Genomic DNA, 20,340 nt, shown 5'->3' on the forward strand with positions numbered 1-20,340 from the left:
TTAACTATCAACCACCAAACCGTTAAAACTGTTAAAATGAAATCATAGAGAATGTCAGACTCCTGCCTGGAAATGATTGAAATGGGAGCCCTATGGTGAGGGAGAAAAAAAGTTCTTTTTGTGAAGAAAAATAACAGGTGGCTCTCACTGCAGCCAGAAGAACAATTTGTTGACTTACAAATCTTCATCTGAGCATGGAGAGGCAGGGAGGGAACTAATAAATATGCAAGAGATGCAGCTGTACTAGAGCATATATTGATGAAAAGACACACGAGCTGGGCTCTACAAATGGGGGAAGGCGGTGCAGGGGGATCATCCAGGAAAATCACTTATTTCCTTCCGCTAGTTCCCCATCAGCCATGCCACACTACTTTTTGTACAAGAGGCAAAACTAGAGCTAAGAGATGCACTGGCTAGAGGTCTGCTGAGAAGACCTGGTGAAGTGTTTCCCCTTATTCTGGTGTGTCCCTTCCAGTTAGGTACTGATGGAGTTTCACATCTAATTCTGCACTCTCTGCTGTTGCTTGCTGCCAGAGATGCCCAACAAAATAGAAATATAGTCTCTTCCAGGATAACAGTATTATGGTTGAATTTCTGCTATCAGCATTTTGATCCTTTCCTGCATTTTTGACCCATTTATATGAGTCAGGACCTAGAGAGCCTGAATCAACCTGGGATGGTGCCCTCCTCTCCCTGTTAATGACTAATGGAGTTTAGGAGGATGGAGTTCAGTTTCTCAGTTGGGCCTGAGACTCTCCAGCCACTAGTAAACAAAATGGGCCCAGAAACGTTCCCAGGCATTCAGGCCAACTGGCACAGAACGGTTCCTATCTCTGCTAGCAACCCATGGCTTAGCTTCCCTAACAGAATGGCTAAATGTAAACAGCTTCCTGGGGTGAACCCTGATCCACGCTCAGGAATGATTTAGGAGTGTAGCAGTTGCCATGGTCCAAAAGAGTGCAAAGGACTGGACTAGTATTTTGAGTACACCCGGCCACGCTCCCGTGCCGAGCAACATTCCCAGATACTGTTTAATTGGCCTAAACCAGATGTAGACTTAGACACTTGGATGGCATAAATGTCCATCTTCCCCTTCTCCTGCCCAAGATCACCACTTTCCAGTGATATGAAGAAAGTTGTATGGCTCTAAATTTGGTTATAACAATCACAGAATCACAGAATGCTTAAGGTTGGAAGGGACCTCTAGAGGTCATCTAGTCCAACCCCCCTGCACACACAGGGTCACCTAGAGCATGTGGCACAGGACTGCATCCAAGTGGATTTTGAAGATCTCCAGAGAAGGAGACTCCACAACCTCTCTGGGCAGCCTGTTCCAGTGCTCTGTCACCCTCGCTGTTAAGAAGTTTTTCCTTAAGTTCCTGTGGAACTTTTGGTGCCATGGTTTGGTTTGTGGCCATTACCTCTAGTTCTGTCGGTGGCCACCACTGAAAAGAGGCCAGCACCATCCTCTCCACTCCCTCCCTTGAGGTACTTATAGACACTGATTAGATCCCCTCTCAGCCTTCTCTTCTCCAGGCTGAACAGGCCCAGCTCCCTCAGCCTCTCCTCATAGGGCAGATGTTCCAGGCCCCTGATCATCCTCGTAGCCCTGTGCTGGCCTCTCTCCAGCAGTTCCACATCCCTCTTGTACTGTGGAGCCCAGAACTGGACACAATACTCCAGATGTGGCCTCACTAGGGCTGAGTAGAGGGGCAGAATCACCTCCCTCGACCTGCTGGAGATGCTCTTCTTAATGCACCCCAGGATTCCATTGGCCTTCTTGGCCACGAGGGCACACTGCTGCCTCATGGTCAACTTGTCGTCCACCATGACGCCCAGGTCCCTCCCTGCAGAGCTGCTCTCCAGAAGGTCAGTCCCCAGCCTGTACTGGTGTCTGGGGTTATTCCTCCCCAGGTGCAGGACCTTGCATTTGGCCTTGTTGAATTGCATGAGGTTTTTCACTGCCCAGTTGTCCAGTCTGTCCAGGTCCCTCTGGATGGCAGCGCAGCCCTCTGGGGTATCAGCTACTCCTCCCAGTTTCATATCATCAGCAAACTTGCTGAGGGAGCACTCTGTGCCTTCATCCAGGTCATTGATGAATAAATTGAACAGGACTGGACCGAGGACTGACCCCTGGGGGACCCCGCTAGCTACAGGCCTCCAACTAGACTCTGCACCACTGATCACCACCCTCTGAGCTCTGCCATCCAGTCAGTTCCTAATCCACCTCAGTGTCCACTCATCTATCCCACACTTCTGGAGCTTGCCCAGGAGGATGTTGTAAGGGATGGTGTCAAAAGCCTTGGTGAAGTCGAGATAGACGACATCCACTGCTCTCCCCTCATCTATCCAGCTGGTCATTCCATCATAGAAGGCTATCAGGTTAGTCAAGCACTACCATACTCCCGCTGGATGCCATCTGACTTTGGCTGTGTGGTACTGACTGCCCTGTCTGTGTGACACTCCCCTTCCCCCTTCTTGTCTAGTTTAAAGCCCTCCTAATCAGGTTGGTCAGCCTTTAGGCAGAGACGTGTGCCCCTCTTGCTTAGATGGTTCCCATCATCCCCCACTAGGTGGTAGTCATCCAACAGAGTCCCATGGTCATAGAAGCCAAAACCCTGTTGCCAAGCCCAGCGGCGCAGCCAGTTGTTAATCTGCCATATCCGCCTTCTCCTCCATGAATCCATTCCCCTCGTTGGTAGGATAGAGGAGACCACTACCTGGGCTCCCATACCTTTGACGGCCATCCCTAGGGCTGTGAAATCTCCCTTGATATCCCTCAGTTTCCCCATGGCATCATTAGTGCCCATGTGGAACAGTACCAGGGGGTAATAATCAGACTCCTGGACAAGCCTTGGGAGCCTTTCTGTAACATCCTTTATTCAGGCCCCTGGCAAGCAGCAGACCTCTCTGGATGAGGGGTCCGGTCTACATATCGGTGCCTCCGTACCCTGCAGCAGGGAGTCACCCACGACGATCGCCTGCCGCTTCTTCCGGGTGCTCCTTTTCTCTTTAGGGGGAGCAGCCTCAGGGCATGGGCCTGACTGCCTCGCTGTAGACAGCCCCCTAGATGGGCCTTGGTTCGTGACGTCATCTATCTGATCCTGTTTCATATCACTCTTACTCAGCAAAAAAGTGGAGATAACTGCTGTCTGTACATTTTCACACCTACATATTCAACACATGAAGCTTAATATTGCAAAGCCTGAAACGGATGTCCTGCCTCAAACAGCTACCATGCACTCCAAGCACACGACACTGGAGGAACCTGCATCTGTGTCCTATGTAGTCTTTGCCGCCAGCCAAGTGGCTCAGAGCAGGTAAGCCCATTTCCATGGTCCCTGTGCACTGCAGGGTGGTGAACACAAGTGCTCACTCTGAGAGGAAGCGTGTACAGGCCAGGCACATCTGGCAGAAGGCCCAGCAGTGTTAGCAGCTCCCATATCATAATGGAAAAGGAACCTGCATCTTTGAACCATTTTGCTCATAAGCCTCCAAGTCGCATCTGTCAAAAAAAATCCTGCATTTCCCAAGGGAAAGGTGATGGAAAAAACATGTCAGGCACCTGGTGCATCCTTGCAATCCCTCTTTGGACGCCTCTGTAGCTTGGACAGCTGCAGTTGAAAGCCCCATGTGGGCTCCCCGTTTCAACATTTCTTTGCAGCTTCCTGACTCAGGGAGTGATAACGCCAGGAAGATGACTTAATGCCAGCAGTCTAATGTCTTATGATCCTATGATCTAGTGCAAAAGGCAGGAGGAGTGGGAAGCCCAGCAGGCACCTGATTGAAGAGGCTGGGGGAGATAACAGGAGCCAGTGTCCTGCTGTGCATTTTCTCCACCTCCATAACCTTCATATTTTCAAAGAGCTTCCAGAGGGCTGTGGCGGCTATTGTTCTGCAGACCCAGAGCACCAGCATCCCCACTTGCAGCCCCATCCATTTGGGATTCGCTCCGGGCAACTAATCAGCTCTTTGGGCTTCTGCACTGAACATAACATGACACCACATAACTCAGATAGCCCCGTGCAAGCAGGTACCCAAGCGGCACGGGCTGATGTTTGCATGCTCACATGCACCTGAAACCACTTAGGGCAGGATGCACAGGCATCAGTGTGTCCATCCTTGACAGAAGTGGCCCTGGCAGCCAAAACTGAGAGCAACCATTACTGAAGTGCAGTCTTGGCAATGAAAGAATGTTCTTTTATACCCAGTTTTCAAGGGGACTGAAGATTCATATTGATCATTAAGGTAAAGAGGAGGTTAATTTGAACCTACAACAAAGTTTAAGGAGGAATCTTGCATAGGCCATGGGCAAGGTCAATGCAAAAGGTAGCCTGGCTTCTGCTTGACAGGATTTGAGACTCCATAAAAAACATTCCTATCAATCAGGGCTGTGCAATTTTTAAACCCTATATTTTCTCTAAACAGTGTTCAGACAGGTTTAAACATTCTTGTTATTATCAGAAAAATGCTACAGAGACATTTCCATATGAGCATTTCCCTTCTTAATCAAATATCCATATTCACCATGTGCATCCTGTGGATTCAGGGACTGCAGCTCCCCTGCAGTCTGAGGAGTCAGGGTCCATTTTGTGCAGAGCTTTCTGCCAAAATGTGGTGATTAGTGCTACAAAATATTGCAATGTCACCCATAGCCCCAATAGAAAGAGGAGGATAGGAGAGTACCAGGGAGAAACCACGAGCTGCATTTTCCAAACAGAGTTGGCAAATTCAAACGCGTTTGGGTTGCCTGTGTCGATAATTCACCTCCCTGTTTGAAAATCATCCTCCAGGCCCCAGTGATTAACCACTTGAATATACTGAATGAGGATATTCGTAGGAAGGCTCTCACGATAAAAAGGCTATTCCTGGACCTCTTTCCATCACATCATAATCTGTCCACTAATATGGCTTGAGATCTCAGCTGATCAAAAGGTCATAAGATGCTGCAGCTAAGTATCATTCTGCCCCTGCTCAGCCGCAGGCTTTTTCACTCTCGTACAAGAGCCAGAGAAATGCAATAGAAGCAGCCTTCAAATCTATTTGTATAATAGATTAAGTCTTTGCTATATGGCATTTATCTTCTTTCAGGGAGTGACACCTGATAAATAAATCACTAGTTCTTGGTGAATTTAAATAAAAGGAAGGCAAATCATATCTCTGCACACTGTGAATACACGATCCCAGAGAGCACTAGAGTTCTCGCTGTCCTAACATTTCTTTTGGTGCAGAACCTGTGAAGTCCTCGCTGTCCTCTAGGTCTATCAAAATCTAGGGGGCTCAGACCTATGAGAACATTAATAAGAGCATGGTGATACAGTGAAATTAAGTTAGCAAACCCAGCAGAGAGACAGATTATTTAATAATAGAACAAATAGAATGAAAAAGGAGAAGTCTAGTAACTTGTGGGATGTAACTTGTGATAAGGAACACAAGGATGGACCATTTGCAAACATTGTGAGTTGGATGAGAGGAAAAAAAACACTGAATCACATCCTAACAGAAACAACAGCTTTGGCCCAGAGGGAAGGACTTCAACAGGTCAGGTTTATACTCCAGTGTCAGTGAGTCCATCCGCGACTGCAGTGGGTCCATCCTGCTGGATGGTTGGGAAAAGTCCAACTGCACTGAGTCCCCTGAACACCTGAGGACTTGCCAAAATCCCATGAGACACCTCAGTTTTTCATCAATTCCCTCCCCCCGCTTTTTTTTCCCCAGATGCAGAGCTCTGTAACTGCAACTGGCAGTCGTTTTGCTACTCGCCTGGTTTTCAAAGCTGAGAGCCATCAAAGATTAGCTGGAAAATCATGACTATTTTTCCCTAAGAAGCAGCAGTGGTAATAGGCTTCAGGAAAAATCCTCCTAAATGCATGTGATAAGCATAGACTGTGTGAAGGCTGACAGGTCTGATTATAATTATCACTGCGAGGGGACCAGTGCTAACCTCCCTTCTGGAAGGCAGTGACAATTCCTGGAAGGGAACAGGCAAGTAAATTATCATGAACAAAATCACTGTGCGGGGAACTGGCTTTTTGCAGGGAAATAAATAAGGCCTCTGATCTGGCAAGGGGAGGGGGGCGCAGGGGGGAGAAAAAGGGGGGGAAAAAAGGAAAAAAAAAGACCTTCAAGCAATCATTAAAGTTTGCCCCAACAGAAAATGGCATACAATTATATGCTTAAGTGTTGGTGACTTTGGGAATGATGGTAGTAAAAAGAATGAGGCCAGACACTTGAAGCATGGGAGTCGTGTGTTTGGAGAGGAATTCTGGAATAAAGGGTATTTTCTGTATCTATGTTTAAAACATCAGGCATTTTTTTTCTCCTGTAAAATAAAATGAACAGAAAGCCCTGGAAAACATGTTGGTCCAGACTGAGCTAAATATTCAAAAGCAAGACATAACTAAAACAGCTCTGCACCAAACTTTCCCCCTTCCTCACATCCTAAGAGGAAGGAATCCAAACAAAACCAGCACAGATCCCTCTCTATTTTATCTGCACATGAACTGAAACACAGTAACATTAGCTTTTTAACAGGCTTTTGAAGAATCCCGGATTGCCTAGGCGATACCCCTTCAAGATCAGCCTGTCCTAAGCTTCATAGGGCTTTCTCTGGCATCATTCTGTTTTTTTGTTTTTTTTCTTAGGCTGCTTGTTGCTTTGGCATTTCTCCTCCTATTTCCATTGGAAACATGGAAATCGAGAAACCTGTGCAATCTGGAATAAGGTTGATAGCCCAGGAGCTTCTGCTTTCTGAACAAAGGGAAACAGATAGTGTCTTCTTAATAGGGGGTCATGCCAACTGAAGACAGTGAAGATGAAGAGAAGAGCCTTCAGAGTCAAAGGCACTTTGAGGAGCTGCGTTCTAATTATATCCCAATGGAGAGAAGCAAATGCATTGCGCAAGGAGACACATGGAATTTCACTACGCAAATGGCCTATTTAAGGCTCCTACTTCCTAATTAGGTCCTGGTGTCAGGAGATTAGTAACAATTATTCACACATATATCATTTGGATACAATAAAAGCTCTTCTAAAAAATAAGGCCATCCTAGTGGCAGACGTTAAGAAGAAGCCCTATTTAGCTTTATCTTCTCAGACCCTTTCACTCTTGGAATACCAACTGTATATCCTAAATTTCGTGTTGACTGCCGCAGTAATAGATTTGGAGTGCAGAAAGGAAGAAAGGGAAACATTCACAGCCATCATCTCTGGTCTTACCTTGCTCGTGGATTTCGGCACTGGATTCTGCACAGGGAACCCACACTCTCTTCCCAAGTTCTTCATCTGATTCTGCAGCCATGCCCAGAGCAAAGAGAAGAGAGTCTTGTTTAGGAGAGCAGAAAACAGTCACAAGCAGCCAAAGTTTTTTTTTTTTTTTTTGCCTTTTCCATTACATCCCACCTTTCTCCTCCCTCCCAACTCCAGTATGTCCACCCTCATCTGACAAGGAAGTAGTGCCGGTGTTGGCACCTGTCCGCCTCCCTTTTGGAAGGTCCCCCCAGGCTCTCCATGAGGTTTCTCCTCCCCAGTAGCAGTGGCAGAGCAGGGGCCACGGCATGGGGAGCTGAGTCACGCATTCCCATGACAACTCACTCTGGAAAGGCTTGGGAAGAACAGGAAGGTGCTACACGATGCCAACCAGTCTGTTTTGTTTAAGGGTCAAAGTCCAGCATTACTGCATTGCAAAAACCATTTAAGACAGTGTAAGTGGCAGTGATTCAGCATCATGACTGTGGCAAATCCACCCTGCCCTTTGCTTCAGCCTTTCTGGTATGAAAACAAGATCTTTCCCTCACCCATCGTCCCTTCCCACCTCCTTGTCTACCTTTTCGAACCCTTTGCACAAAGGTGAAATATTTTACATTTGCACCTGTGCTGATGCAGATCAGACAACGTTTGCTTTGCTTTGCTTTTCACTGGTTTCGCCCAAGGCGTCCTTTTAAGCAGCAGCCTCTGCAAAGATAATAGGTGACACGATGCTCTGCAACTCGAATCAGCAACAAATCAGTAATCTGCCACTTCAGGGGTCTGAGATTAATCCAGCTACTGGACCATGACTGAAAAGCATTTGCAAATTTAGATTACAGAAATTTGAGGCCACCGGTCCAATAAATAAATAAATAAATAAATAAATAAAAGAGAGAGGAAAGGCTAGGGAGAAGATGGCCTTTCAAGACTTTTCGAGATTAACCCTTCCAGACACCAGTCATCTCATACCAATCCAAAGCAGGCAACATTTCTCATTACATAGTGCTAAAAGGAAGAGGAGTCTGAAGGAAGCGGCTTGAGATTCACCAGACATCACACTTGAAGGAAATATACCCCAAAACACCTATTTGCTATGGGGAGAAATAGAGACAAAGCTATTCAGCTGCAGTTAGTATGTTACAACACTTATTGGGAAGTATGTCCATGCTGTCTAGATGGCTCACTTGGACTGCTCAGAGTACAAGAGAAGGATCTTCATCCCAAGATAAAGAGGTATCTCCCCATGGTTGGAACCAAATGGACATATACAAGTCCTCTTATTCCCAAGTGTCCTTTCCAAGACATCAAGGAAATGAAAGGGAGCTGGTTTCTGAAATAGCAAGTAGTAGGAACTTCATGAACTGAGCTGAGGAAGCTGATGAAGCAGCACCTGGACCTGTGCTCAGACCCCAAAGTGAGGGTTTTAGCTCCCATCCTCAGTCTCCAATCTATGTAAAACTTTCAGCTCTGATGTGATGCAGGAAGAAGCGTGTGCAAGGGGTTGGGGGGGAGCTTGGCATTCACCTCCAAGTTTTGCATTCCTGCTTGCTGGTGCTGGTGAGTGTATTAAAATGGAGAGCCCTCCTCCAAAACAGAAAACACAAATTAAAAAAAAAAAAAAAAACATGCATCTTTGATGCTATAGCCAGGATGAAATGGAGGGAAGAGAGGATCACCACGGTGCAAAACTGGATAATCACAGCAAAAGGTCAGCCTCTGTGAATTAATCAGCCTTGTGCACCACTGTCAAAGCTTCAGCCATAAATATATACATATATAAAATAATACATATGTGTATATATATTTCTTTTTTTTTTCTTTTTCCAGGTGGGCTTTGCAGGAAAAGGGCTTTTTGCAATGCAAAACATGGCTGCCCGGTGCCCCCTCCCACGGCGCGTGGGCAGGGAAGGGAACACGGCACCGGCTGCACTGCACCTTGCCAAGCTCCCTGCGTCCTCTAAGTCACCTTGCATCAGGCTCCGTAGCCACAAGGAGAGGAGGACGAGGAGGAGGACAGCGGGGAGGTAGGGAAGGAGCAGCGATGGGAAAGCAATCAGAAAACTCCCTAGGAATCAAATCTTCCTTTCCTCCATAGGAAGAGGGGGAAAAAATAAAAATAAATACCCTCCCCAATACGGAGATAGAGGGAAGAGCCGGCAGGGGCTCAGCATGCCACCCTCCTTCTCCATTACGGTTTTAATCCATAAGATTTTTAATCAGCATTTCTGACCAGGCGGCTTCGCTGCAGTGGTCGCTTAGGAGAAGGGCTGCGAAGGGGCTGAAGGCCCCCTCCTGCCTTCCTCTTCCTCCTCTCGCCCCTTCCCCAAGCAACGCCCGAAGTGGCAGGTCTAAGTACCCCCCTGGACAGACATCTCTGGGCACCTTAAGGTTTGCAGTGTCAAACGCAAGGGGTGCAAGGCAAGAGCTGGGGTGCAAAGTGGGGTGCAAAAGCAGGCAAGACGGTGGCGATGCTCAATGCACTCAGGCAGATTTCAGACGGTGCAAAGTTACCCAGCAGGATCCCCTGTCCCCATCCTGGAATCCCTAAACACGGGCACCCAGCTTGGGGTGGGCAAAGGGCACACGAGGCTGGGGCTCGAAGGCGGCCCCATGGCTGGAGCCATTCACATTCCCAGCACGTTCCTTGAGAGACGGCCTGGTGCAAAATATTAGTGCAGTGCAGAACATCGCTCGCGAGGTGCTGCGGCTCCTTCTTGGCACCAGTTCAGCTTTTTGTCTTCCCTTCCCCTGAGCACCCAGTGGCAGGAGGAGGAGAAAGGATAAAATAAAAACAAATGAAATGAAATAAAACGACCCTCTGTGCTTCAGTGTAACCCCCTGCCTCGCCTCCTTCCCCCTGCACCCTCCCAAGCAAATCCCCCCAGCAAACATAAATCTCTCACCACCTCTGCAGCAGCTGGGTCGTAGCCTCCTTCCTCCTCCTGTCACCCTTTTCCATCACTCTCGCTTTTGTGCTCCACTAAATTTTTCCAGCCAAGCATTCCAACCTTCCTCCTTACTCCCAGATTCCTCCTCCACCTCCTCCCATTGCATGTGAAAATATATATATATTATAATAATAATATAATAATAATCAGGTCATGTTTGCCAATGTGCTAACACCTCCACCTAGCAGGGAGCCACCGCGACCCCTGTGCGAAGCCCCAGAGGCTCCGGCAGCCCTGGCGTGGTGTGAAGGCAGCCACACGGGACACGCTCCATGGACATCCCTCAGCATCTTCTCATGCACAAACTTCCTGCAAGGCACCCGGAGTCCAGCTCGGACTGGCAGGTGTGGGTGACAAAGAGAGGTGGAATAAAGAGGAAGGGAGGATGTATTTTTTTTCCTTTTTAAGGAACCCAAACACAGGGCACTTCCACCAACTCCCATTTTATATATATATATAACTAAATATAAATATATTAAATGCATATATAAAATAATGATGCTACTGATGCTGGAGGTGGCCTGGGATGGACAAGGCAGGCGGACTCCTTGGTGGAAGGAGCACTCCTTGGAAGCCAACAGAGCTGGATGGTTGCAAACCAGACGGATACGTGCCATGCACCAGGCCCGCCGCTCCATACAGCAATGTCTCCCCCAGAAAAAAAGCCCCCATCCAATTCTCGCCTTTATAAGAGGTGACAGGCACTCAGGGAAGAGCAGAACAGTGGGCTAGAGAGCAGGGTCATGGTGGCAGTCCCAAGGCAGACAGACAGCACGCTCGTGGTGGTACAGACAAAACAGCAGTGTCCTGAGCAGCTGCCTAATATGTATCTTGGCAAAGTCGGGCCTGGCAGTGGATGAAGCAGAATCCGCAGGCTGCAGTCGTAAACCCATCAGCCGGGCTGACTTCTGCTCCCCTGGCCTGCTCACGCGAGGCAGTTGGGGACTGGAGTGCTGGATGACTGCGGAGTGGCTGATCCTGTGGCCGTGGGTGCTGCATGGGGCAGAGCGTATGACCTGTCTCATTAAGGGATATGTGTGGAGCACTTGGGCCGAATCTTGGGCACAAGCCCTTGGGATCACCTCCTCCACAGGGTCTTGTCACCCGTAGGGGCAACTCCTCCATTGGGACTTGTCTCTCTTAGGAGCACCTCCTCCATGGGGATTTGTCATCCTTAGGGGCACCTCCTCCATGAGGGCTTGTCACCCTTAGGGGCACCTTCACCACAGGGATTCGTCGCCTGCTTGGGGCTGGAGGTACAGGGCTGCTGTGGTGACCCATATCGTGGATGCCACGGGCCATACAGCAGAAAGGTTGGGGCTTGTGGGGCTGCACATGCTCAGGGAGTCCAGGGGGAAGGAGTAATATCCACACTGGGCAATCAAATCCCTCCTTCTGACTGCTGGCTTTGCTCTCCAAGACCTTTTCCTTAAGAACATCATCCAGCACTGGCAATGGTTAATTGCCCGTCTGCTCCCCAGGAGAAGCCACTAACTTCGCTGGTAACCATCAGAGTCCAAATCTTCCCTCCTATCCCATTTACACAACATTTTCCTTTCTTTGCTCATCTGCCCTTCTCTCCAAACTTGAGGAGCCAGTACCTGGCAAGGAGGACAGAGTCCCTCCAGGTATGTCCGTAGCAATGCAGACCCAGAAAGACCCCGGAGAGAAGCATCCCTGCCTGGAGGTATCTGTAGTTCACTACAGTGACTCCCAGCAAGAAGGCACTTGCAGCTCCTTGGAGGTAGAAAGCACTATAAATAAAAGATATTACAGACTAACAAGTTCTCAGTTGCAAACTGGAGCGGGAAAGAATATTTTAGTATCCTCTTTCTAAGCACATTAACTCTTGGCAGTCACGATCACTCAGGTCTTTAGAGCCGATAATTTCACACAATATGTGGTGCATTGCTTCTGCACATGCTCCCTCGCTTGCTATAACACCTCCAAAGTCTCCGCTGACCTGCGCTACAGCCCTCACGGGCAGCCAGCATACAAATATTGCGTCACTTTGGGGGGCTATGACAGTAAACATACACTCTGCCATGAACCTTTCCAGGAAAAAATCAGAGCCCTGTAAATTAGTAGATATTTAAAAATAAATAAATAAATAAAGAACCACTCGCTTCTGATGCCTTCATTGCTGGAGAGAGCGAGTGCTTTTGATTGATCTGGCCTGCTTTAGTGCGGTGACCCAGCGGCACACTCTGTCACGCAGAGTTCAGGTCCCAGCTGCGGGGCTAAACGCTTGCCGACATGGGGCTGACGTCTCTGTCTCTGTCACCAGCACTAGGAAGGGCCCTCGGTCCCTGGGAAGAGGGTGAAATCCTGCAAAATGCAGGAATGAAGCTGTCTTGACGCGCGCTGTTGGGCTGAAGACTGGAAGACCTTTGGTGGCAGAGGCGTGGGGTACTTTACCACCTTCTTCTTTCGCCTTCTCCTGCCAGAGAGCAGATCTTGCTCTACAGGCCGTTCAAATGTTACAGACAAGTAAAAGCTCCTGATCTTAGGATGCCTCTGAGCTGCCTCCGCACGCGCACAAGCATGCAGGGGGGAATGGCTATTAGTGACAGGTGAGCTATAAAAGGCTCAGCAGTTTGTTTTGGACAAGGATCTGTACATGCAGACGCTTATCTAAAGTTCTCAGCCTTCAGAGCAGGACTGGGAATGTCCTGAGAACAGATCCTCCTCCCATGACTTCCAGTATCTCTCGGAGCAGTCGCTCATGCCAAAAATACCATGAAAACAGCTTTCTTCTTCTTTTATGCAGTGTTTTTTGGGCTCTTCTGCTTCTGGTTCCAAGCAAAACCTGAAACCTCAAAGCGTTTGACTAAAAGGTTGGATTGTGCTTATTTAATTTCAAGCAATCCTGGTTCTCATGACTGCACACATACAGGGGAAATAAGGAAAAAGATGATCTTACAATTCTATGGAAAACTTTAAAAGAGAAGAAAACTCCCTGCAAATTGGCAGAAAAATAAACTGGCTTCCCTAAGGCAGGACTGCAAGCCTTGATTTCTCTCATCTTAAGTAGACTACTTACCCATAAGCTGTCTATTCTTGCTGTAGATAACATGCAGGATCACAGCATTTCTAGTTAAAATGAGCCTGTTAGCCTTGGGTGGTTATTAGTCCATAAATACTATTGAATCAATAAACAAACTGAAGTCTTTGAAGAGATACTTGCCCCCCACCCCAATCTTGAAACTCATCACATCTGCAGTGGTCGCAACTTGACAGAGGAGGAAGGGAGGAAACAGTCTGTGCGCAATGTGATACCCTTCAGTTTTCTTAAATTGGAGTGTAATTGAGGTAAAATAGCCCAGAGATGGTACTGTTGGGATGAAAGCAGTATGTTTTGCTTAAGTCCTCTAGACAAACAGGGTTGTTCCAGGGCTGGTTTTGATCTCTTGCCGGATTTATAGCAGGATATCTCGAGCGGTGTTGCTCCTGGCTTATGACTATGTAAGTTGGATCAGAATCAGGCTAATGTGTGTGGTTTTAAGGATGTTGTCAGATATCCTTTGTCCCTGAACTATTCACCCTGAGAAGAATAAGAGCTTATACATTACCTGGATACATCCTCAAGATTGAATGAATGGTCTTCAAGAATTTTGAAGACCAGATGGCGTTTCCTCCTAATTCCCAGTTCTTTAGCTGGTACAGATCAGGATAACTCTACCCAAGTTGGTGGAGACGAGTGATGAAGTCCATGGAAAAGATCTGGCCTATAGTTTTTACTAAAAAGACTTTCGAAGCAAGGGTTTGGTCTTTCAAACAGCACAGCATAGTAGGCGCGCTTATTTACCATCTAAATATTTTCTCACCTAAGTTTATGGCTCTTGTTATGGGTGATCTGGAGGTTCAGCTACATCCAGGAGGCCCCATTCTCCGTTGGTGTGCACATGTGTATATCAGGAGCAGCTCTGTTTGTTACCCGTCACATGCTGTGTGCTCTTGGCAAGATTGGTTCATCACGTCCCGCTAAGAGCTGCAGGATGCTGACCATGTTTTGAAAACCTGTCTCTCATTTAGCTCCTTAACTAAGGTGGCAGGAGGGAGGAATGGCTTGAACTTTTGGTTTCAAAGAAAGGAAAAAAAAAGAAAAATTTGGATCTTTTCAAGAGTGCTGAACAGTTGAGAAATCTGGTGTTGAGCTTTTTCAAGAAAGTGGCCCGATCTCTCTGGCTCCAATACCATTCTCTATGACCAACACATGGATTGATACTTCCATGCAGGAAGCACTGAAGGGGGACTGAGCTTCCCATTCATTCGTGCTGTTTACAGGTCCCCCAAGACTCCAGGCTCCAGCTACGATTTCGCACGATGCTTCGCAAGTGCACGGCACCTATGCCAAAACCGGTTGTAAATCAGAGCAGAGGAGGAAAGCACTGCAGTAATGTGTGTTTGCAGAAGCAGCCATTGGAAAGGGTTATTGACCAGGTTCATTTTACAGGTCATTTCTTCCAAATCTCACCTTGCTCACGCAGCATCTGAGGGATGGGGTCCCCGGTCTGAAATCTTAGGAGCATCCCAGTTGGCTTGCCAGAGATTAGATACGGGGTGAATTCGTTCCCAATCTCCATTACTGTTTTTTGCAAGTAGGAATTCTCATGCCTCCCTGGACAGATGGCTGGTCCTATTACTTCCTGTGTTGGATTTCCCATTGAGGCTAAGAGCAAATCCATGTTCAAGTTGAAAGTAAACAGTCTCTGAATTCAAAAGGCATTAATTCTAACTGCCAAAGCACTCGCTGTGTATGCTGCAGATGTCAAATAGAGAGTTTCCCACCACACTAAGCCTAGACACATAACCATGTTGCACAGCAAAACCTTCTGTCCATCCCCAAAATCCGCCCCATGCAAAATTTTCTCTATCCAGTAAAGCTGCAGGGCTGGAGCCTCAAACAGAGCAAATTAATATAGATTTGCCCTAATTTGAATAGAGCTGGACCAATTTATACCAGATGAGGACTTCACTTAGTGGGAAAGGGCTACATGCTACTTTTTAATGTTGCGGTTTCAATAAAAAAAATGTATTTTAAAGAGCAAAGAGCACTAAGTAAGTTTTTGTTTATCTCTTGGATTTTTTTATACTTAATTTCTGAAGAAACCTGTCACAGAGCTTGGCCGGAAAGGATCGGGCTTTACAGAAAAATGCAGATGAATAACATAGCTTGCAAATATAAATAGCACTGCTTACACAACTTATTTTGACTCCCGATACCTTCCGCTACGCCAACAAAAAGTTAACTAGAAACCTGAGCACGACATCACTGCGGTACTGCAGGAAATTCAGAAAGTGGAAAGGGCTGAATAAATCAGCCTCTTTTTCCTTGCCAGCTGAATGGAGAGGACTAAAAACACCCAACCAAACATTTTTGCTGTACTCCCCTACAGTAGGGTAAGCTGGCAATTAGCAATACTTCGTCTGCTGATTGAGCCTTCCATCTGAGGATCTTGAAACACTTTGCAAACACTAATGAATTAAGCTTCTTAATGCCCACTGCGAGACAGAGGCTCCTATCGTGTCTGTGCAGCCGGGCGAAGGTGGCACGAGCTCAACAAGGGTTGCCGACTGGCAAGGTGGATACCCAAAACCCCACGCTGGAACTGGATCAGGTGGTGGCCTACGCTGAAACTTGGGATCACTGCTTGGGGTTGCCCGTGCGCCCTCATTTCTGGCTGTCTGAAATTTAAAAACTTGAATTTCTCCCTGTACTGAGGTCCCACTTCCTCACTGGTCAACAGAAACCACATAAATTCATGTCCTCAGTGGAAATAATCATTCATGAATCTTATCCCTAAGAGAGCAGAAGACACTGCGCTGGTCCTATGGACATGGTAAAAACTAAAGGAAATTGGAGGTTCTTTTGTCTTCCATAATTTTTTAATTCCATCACTGATTCTGGGCAAAACAAGAGAAGCCTGCGATAGTCCCTTTCGTTTTATTTGCATTTTTTCATGCCCTTATCTTTTGGGTTTGCAGAAGAAAGGTCTGCTAGACATGATGACAGAGGGAACTTCAAGGAATTTTACAGAAAACCTGAAGGTTTTGCTTCTAACACTAGCAGGAATGCTTAGATCCTAGACATCCCTTAGGATTACGTATGCCTTGACCAGACAAACTTTGCTTATTTATTTATTTATTTATTTTCCCCCAAAGCATAGTCTCATTGATTTAAGAGCAGTTAATGCCTGGTACCTATTTGAAGCATTTTTCCATGTAGCCCTTCTCCAAATGCATGGCAGTCAGACAATTTCCATGATGATTCTTCCATCTAAAAATACACACTCCCCCTCTTTTCAATTTATCACTGAGCTAGTCAGCCTGTTTATTGTTGAAGTTTTGCCCATTTAATAGTGCACTTAGGAAAGCTTAATACAAACATTGACCAATTCATCGCTGTCACAAAAAGAAAAGCCTTAGAAATCATTCATCTAAGTAGAAGTCAAGAGCAAGAGTCTCTTATTTAGACTTATTTTTAAAAAGAAAGGGAAAAAAAAAGAAAAAAAAGAAAAAAACCCCACCTCTTTTCTTCCACAGAGAGAAATTGAGGAGAAGAGCAAATAAAATATTTGGTTTTGCTTTCAGAATTTGCCAGTGAGCCTAAATCTCAGAAATGGGGCACTACAGAGGAGAGAGTCGTTTGAGATGTTGAGCTGGTTGATTTGTGAGCTAGTAGCAGATTGCTATTTGTCCCAAAATACATATTTGAGATTCCTTCCTAAAAACGCCTCTTGATCTCTTCCCAATTGATGGGCTGTTAAATGTCTGTAGGACATGGAGATGTTTGTCTCCCGAACAGAGGTACGTTACAATTCTTAGAAGCAGGTTTCCAGAAGGAATATTTAAGGCACTATTCCGGAATATTCCCCAGGATTCACAGCCTCCACAAACACCCCTGCTAGCAAACGTTTGCTGGAATATTTATCAAGAGCAAATACATCGGATTGGTGGGAGAAAGTATACAAAGTCTAACTGAGCTAATAAAACCCGACAGCTAATGAATACTTGTGGAAAATATCTTACAGCATTTCTTCGGCTATAGGTGGTAATTGAGAAAGCCTATAATGCTCTAAGTCTTTTGGTCCCTAACTCATTTTGCACTCCAAAATCTTAAGATACTTCCCTGGGCCTTTTTATTATGTTCAATCCTATTACCTCTGCTGAATATACATGCAGATTTTATGTCTTATTGCCCAAAATGGAACCCTGGCTTTACATGGCATTATGCATCCTTTGCGGTGACAAAACAGCTTTCAAATTGTGCCTTCTTTTACAAGCAATTCTAGGCCATACCCAAAGCACATCAAACTCGTGCTCCTGTCAGCCCAAAAGCTCATGGTCGAGGAAGGCAGGAGAACTGCAAGTCAAGCCAGAGAACGTCACCAGACACACGTCTGGTGCCCGAGGATCCAAGTTAACAGCATGAAGGGGAGCAAGGGCTTGGGCCTCAGAAAATCTGCTCACGCCGTGTGCAAATACTGCTTTAAAACACCCAAGATTTTGCCATCCCGTGTTTTGAGTTGACCCAGTTGAGTTGACACACAGTACAAAGCTCAAGGGAAGCTGCCAACTGGAAAACCTGTGTGAAGAGAGGAGACACTTAACTCTTCTTCTGCCATGAGGTCTATTTTACAAACTCTGGGCCAACTTTTGGCCCTAAAGGGAAACTTTACCTTTCATTTCAGTGGGACTAGGATTGAAACTCTGTGAACTCCCCCTCCACTTTCTCCTCCACATTCCTGGTGACAACACATGACAGGCCAGCACATACTGAAGCTTAGGCTGGACCGTATGCACCATTTGTAGCCTAGGTTCTCAGAATACTCTTCCAGTGTCAAGACTCATACTGCATTTAAAAATGCAAATATTAATTCACTACGAATACTTTGTTAACTCCCAAATTCCACCTATTAGCTCAATTCTTTATTTTGCTCTCTCCTGGAAGGTAAAGGTAAGCAATGAACCATCCAGAATTTTTACACACTGTCCCCCTCTGGTCATGCCTTGCTAGAGATTGTACTGTATAAAGCATGACTTGTCTGCAAAGACATTGGAGGAGTAATGAAATAAGCAGATGCTCCGTCGGCAGGCTTTTAAAACATTGGTATTGCAATCTGAGATGCAGTCAGCCATTACATGCATATGCCCTTTATTTATGGAGCTCATAAAGGCTCCATGTCAGGAAGAGTCAAGCTCCTTTTTCACTCTCTGCATTTCCTCACGTTAAAGAAACTTGCTGCCTGGTTATTTTATTCTCATCAAAGTTTTGAGATTTGTGAGGAAAAGATGGATTTACCTCCTGACTCATCTGTTAAAAACGGAAGTCTAAAAACCAGACAGCTTCATCCAAACAAATTGCCAGGGACTTGCTGCAGAACGACTCCTCTCATCCCAATATTGATATCTGAAATGGACAGATCTCACTGTTGTTGCCTATTTCTCTCCGTGGGGCTGAAAGAGAGCTCAGGGTGACCAGTCCAGCTATAGAGGAGAAAACTGTAGGTGCCCAGAGTACCAGATTTACGCACGTTCATCGACAATTTCAATTTTGTACACTTCTCTAGAACAAACATCACTTTTCTAGATAATTCCCCTGAATTTCCATTCCAATTGTCAGTAGTAGATAAGAAAATAAAGGGAAGGCTGACACAGATGCGAGGGAGGGCTGCTGTTAGCATTAACAGCCAGCAGAAGAGGAGCAATTTACAGCAGAAATCGGAATAGCTTTGCTCAGCTGCACTATGGGTGAACTTCTGAATTCACAACGTTACCCAGCCATAGCTCAGGGAGGATTTTGGTGCACGCTGAACACTGTATAGGATCCCTGCTACATCACCCAAAGGTTCACAGCAAAATCAATGGTGGGACACACACACACACATACACACACAAAAGAAAAGCTCTCCTTCCTCCCGCTGCAGAGGAGACTGACAGTCCCCCAGCCAGCTTATGTACATCTAATTACTGAGCTGCAACCCAAATCAAAATGCCCCTCTGCAGCTGGTGTCTCCCTTAATCCATTCACAGCGCAAGCTAATTAGCATTGATGGGTTTTGGGCAAGTTTATTCCACATGCGGTCAAGTCCCGGGATTGCAGCTCAGTTGCTAAGACCCGCGCAGAGCGAGTCCCCTGTTTTGTGCCTGGAAGGTGTTTTCTGGCCTGCTTGGGAAATTCAGGAGCGGGTTCGGGAGGAGATGCTGAGCTCTCCAGTGGAGATGAAGCTGCACTTGCTGCTCTGCCTCACCATCCTCTGCCATACCTGGGAATTACCAAGGCGATGCATGGCTTTCCTGTCCCACTTTAAAAGACTGGATTAAAAAATATATAATATATAAAGAAATATAATATATAAGGAAAATATAAGGAAAAACTTGAAAACCAGGAGACACCAAGGAGCGATTTTGCACTTTCTACACTCCTTTGTGAACAGAGAGGAGAGGGGCCTCCTGCCAGATCTTCGCACTTCCTCCTCAACCTATGGGATTAGGAGAGCAGGTGCTAGCGGGAATTTTGCCCTTGTCAGGAAATCATCATCCTAAACCTCGTGTGGATCCCAAGCAATGATCTCCTTGCAAACGGGTGACACCAACATCATGGCAGACGATCCCACGTCCATTTGCAGCGGGATGCAAGTGCAAACAAACTGAGAGTGGAGCCACAAGCTATTCCGCGGGCCACGGGACAGAGCGACCTTTTGCCCCGTCCTTGGCAAAGATCCAATTCTCTCCGTGTCTGCCTGCGTCCGCGGGAACCGGCGTAGCAGGGCTGCCAGAATAATCAGCGTGTTGCTTAATGACAGGCACACTGGTGCACCAAGTGATTAGGCTCTGTCAGGAGCGGCATCTGACGCGTTGAGAGGTGGAGGCCACGATGCTGATGCGAAGAAGAGGGGGCCAACACGGGCAGGTTTGATTGGGGAGGGTCACCGAGGTGGCTCGGTGTTCGTGGACACCTAAAGGCACATACGTTTCACGTGCTGATGCTCACATGGCCATCCACACCCTCTAGATCCTCACGTGATGACGCCTATCATCACATACATAGCACACGTATGTACATATATACCCGCACACCCTTCCTATGTGCTTATCACATGCACAACTGCAATAAGAGAGATGATTAGACTGGAAGCAT

At 46.7% G+C, this 20,340-nt stretch overlaps 1 protein-coding gene across 1 annotated transcript in view; it reads right to left on the reverse strand.

Moving 5' to 3' along the window:
• LOC104577418 (SET-binding protein-like) overlaps positions 1-20,340 on the reverse strand; it is a 128,109-nt gene that overhangs the window by 12,291 nt on the left and 95,478 nt on the right. The window contains exon 3 of the mRNA XM_088537683.1: positions 7,219-7,290. Coding sequence (XP_088393809.1) covers positions 7,219-7,290 — 72 coding nt within the window. The remainder of the gene's footprint in view (positions 1-7,218; positions 7,291-20,340) is intronic.

This window comes from Tinamus guttatus, unplaced genomic scaffold (genome assembly GCF_059628265.1).
Source record: "Tinamus guttatus ecotype Peru unplaced genomic scaffold, ASM5962826v1 Tinamus_guttatus_pri_ptg000847l, whole genome shotgun sequence".
In the NCBI taxonomy this organism is placed as follows: Eukaryota; Metazoa; Chordata; class Aves; order Tinamiformes; family Tinamidae; genus Tinamus; species Tinamus guttatus.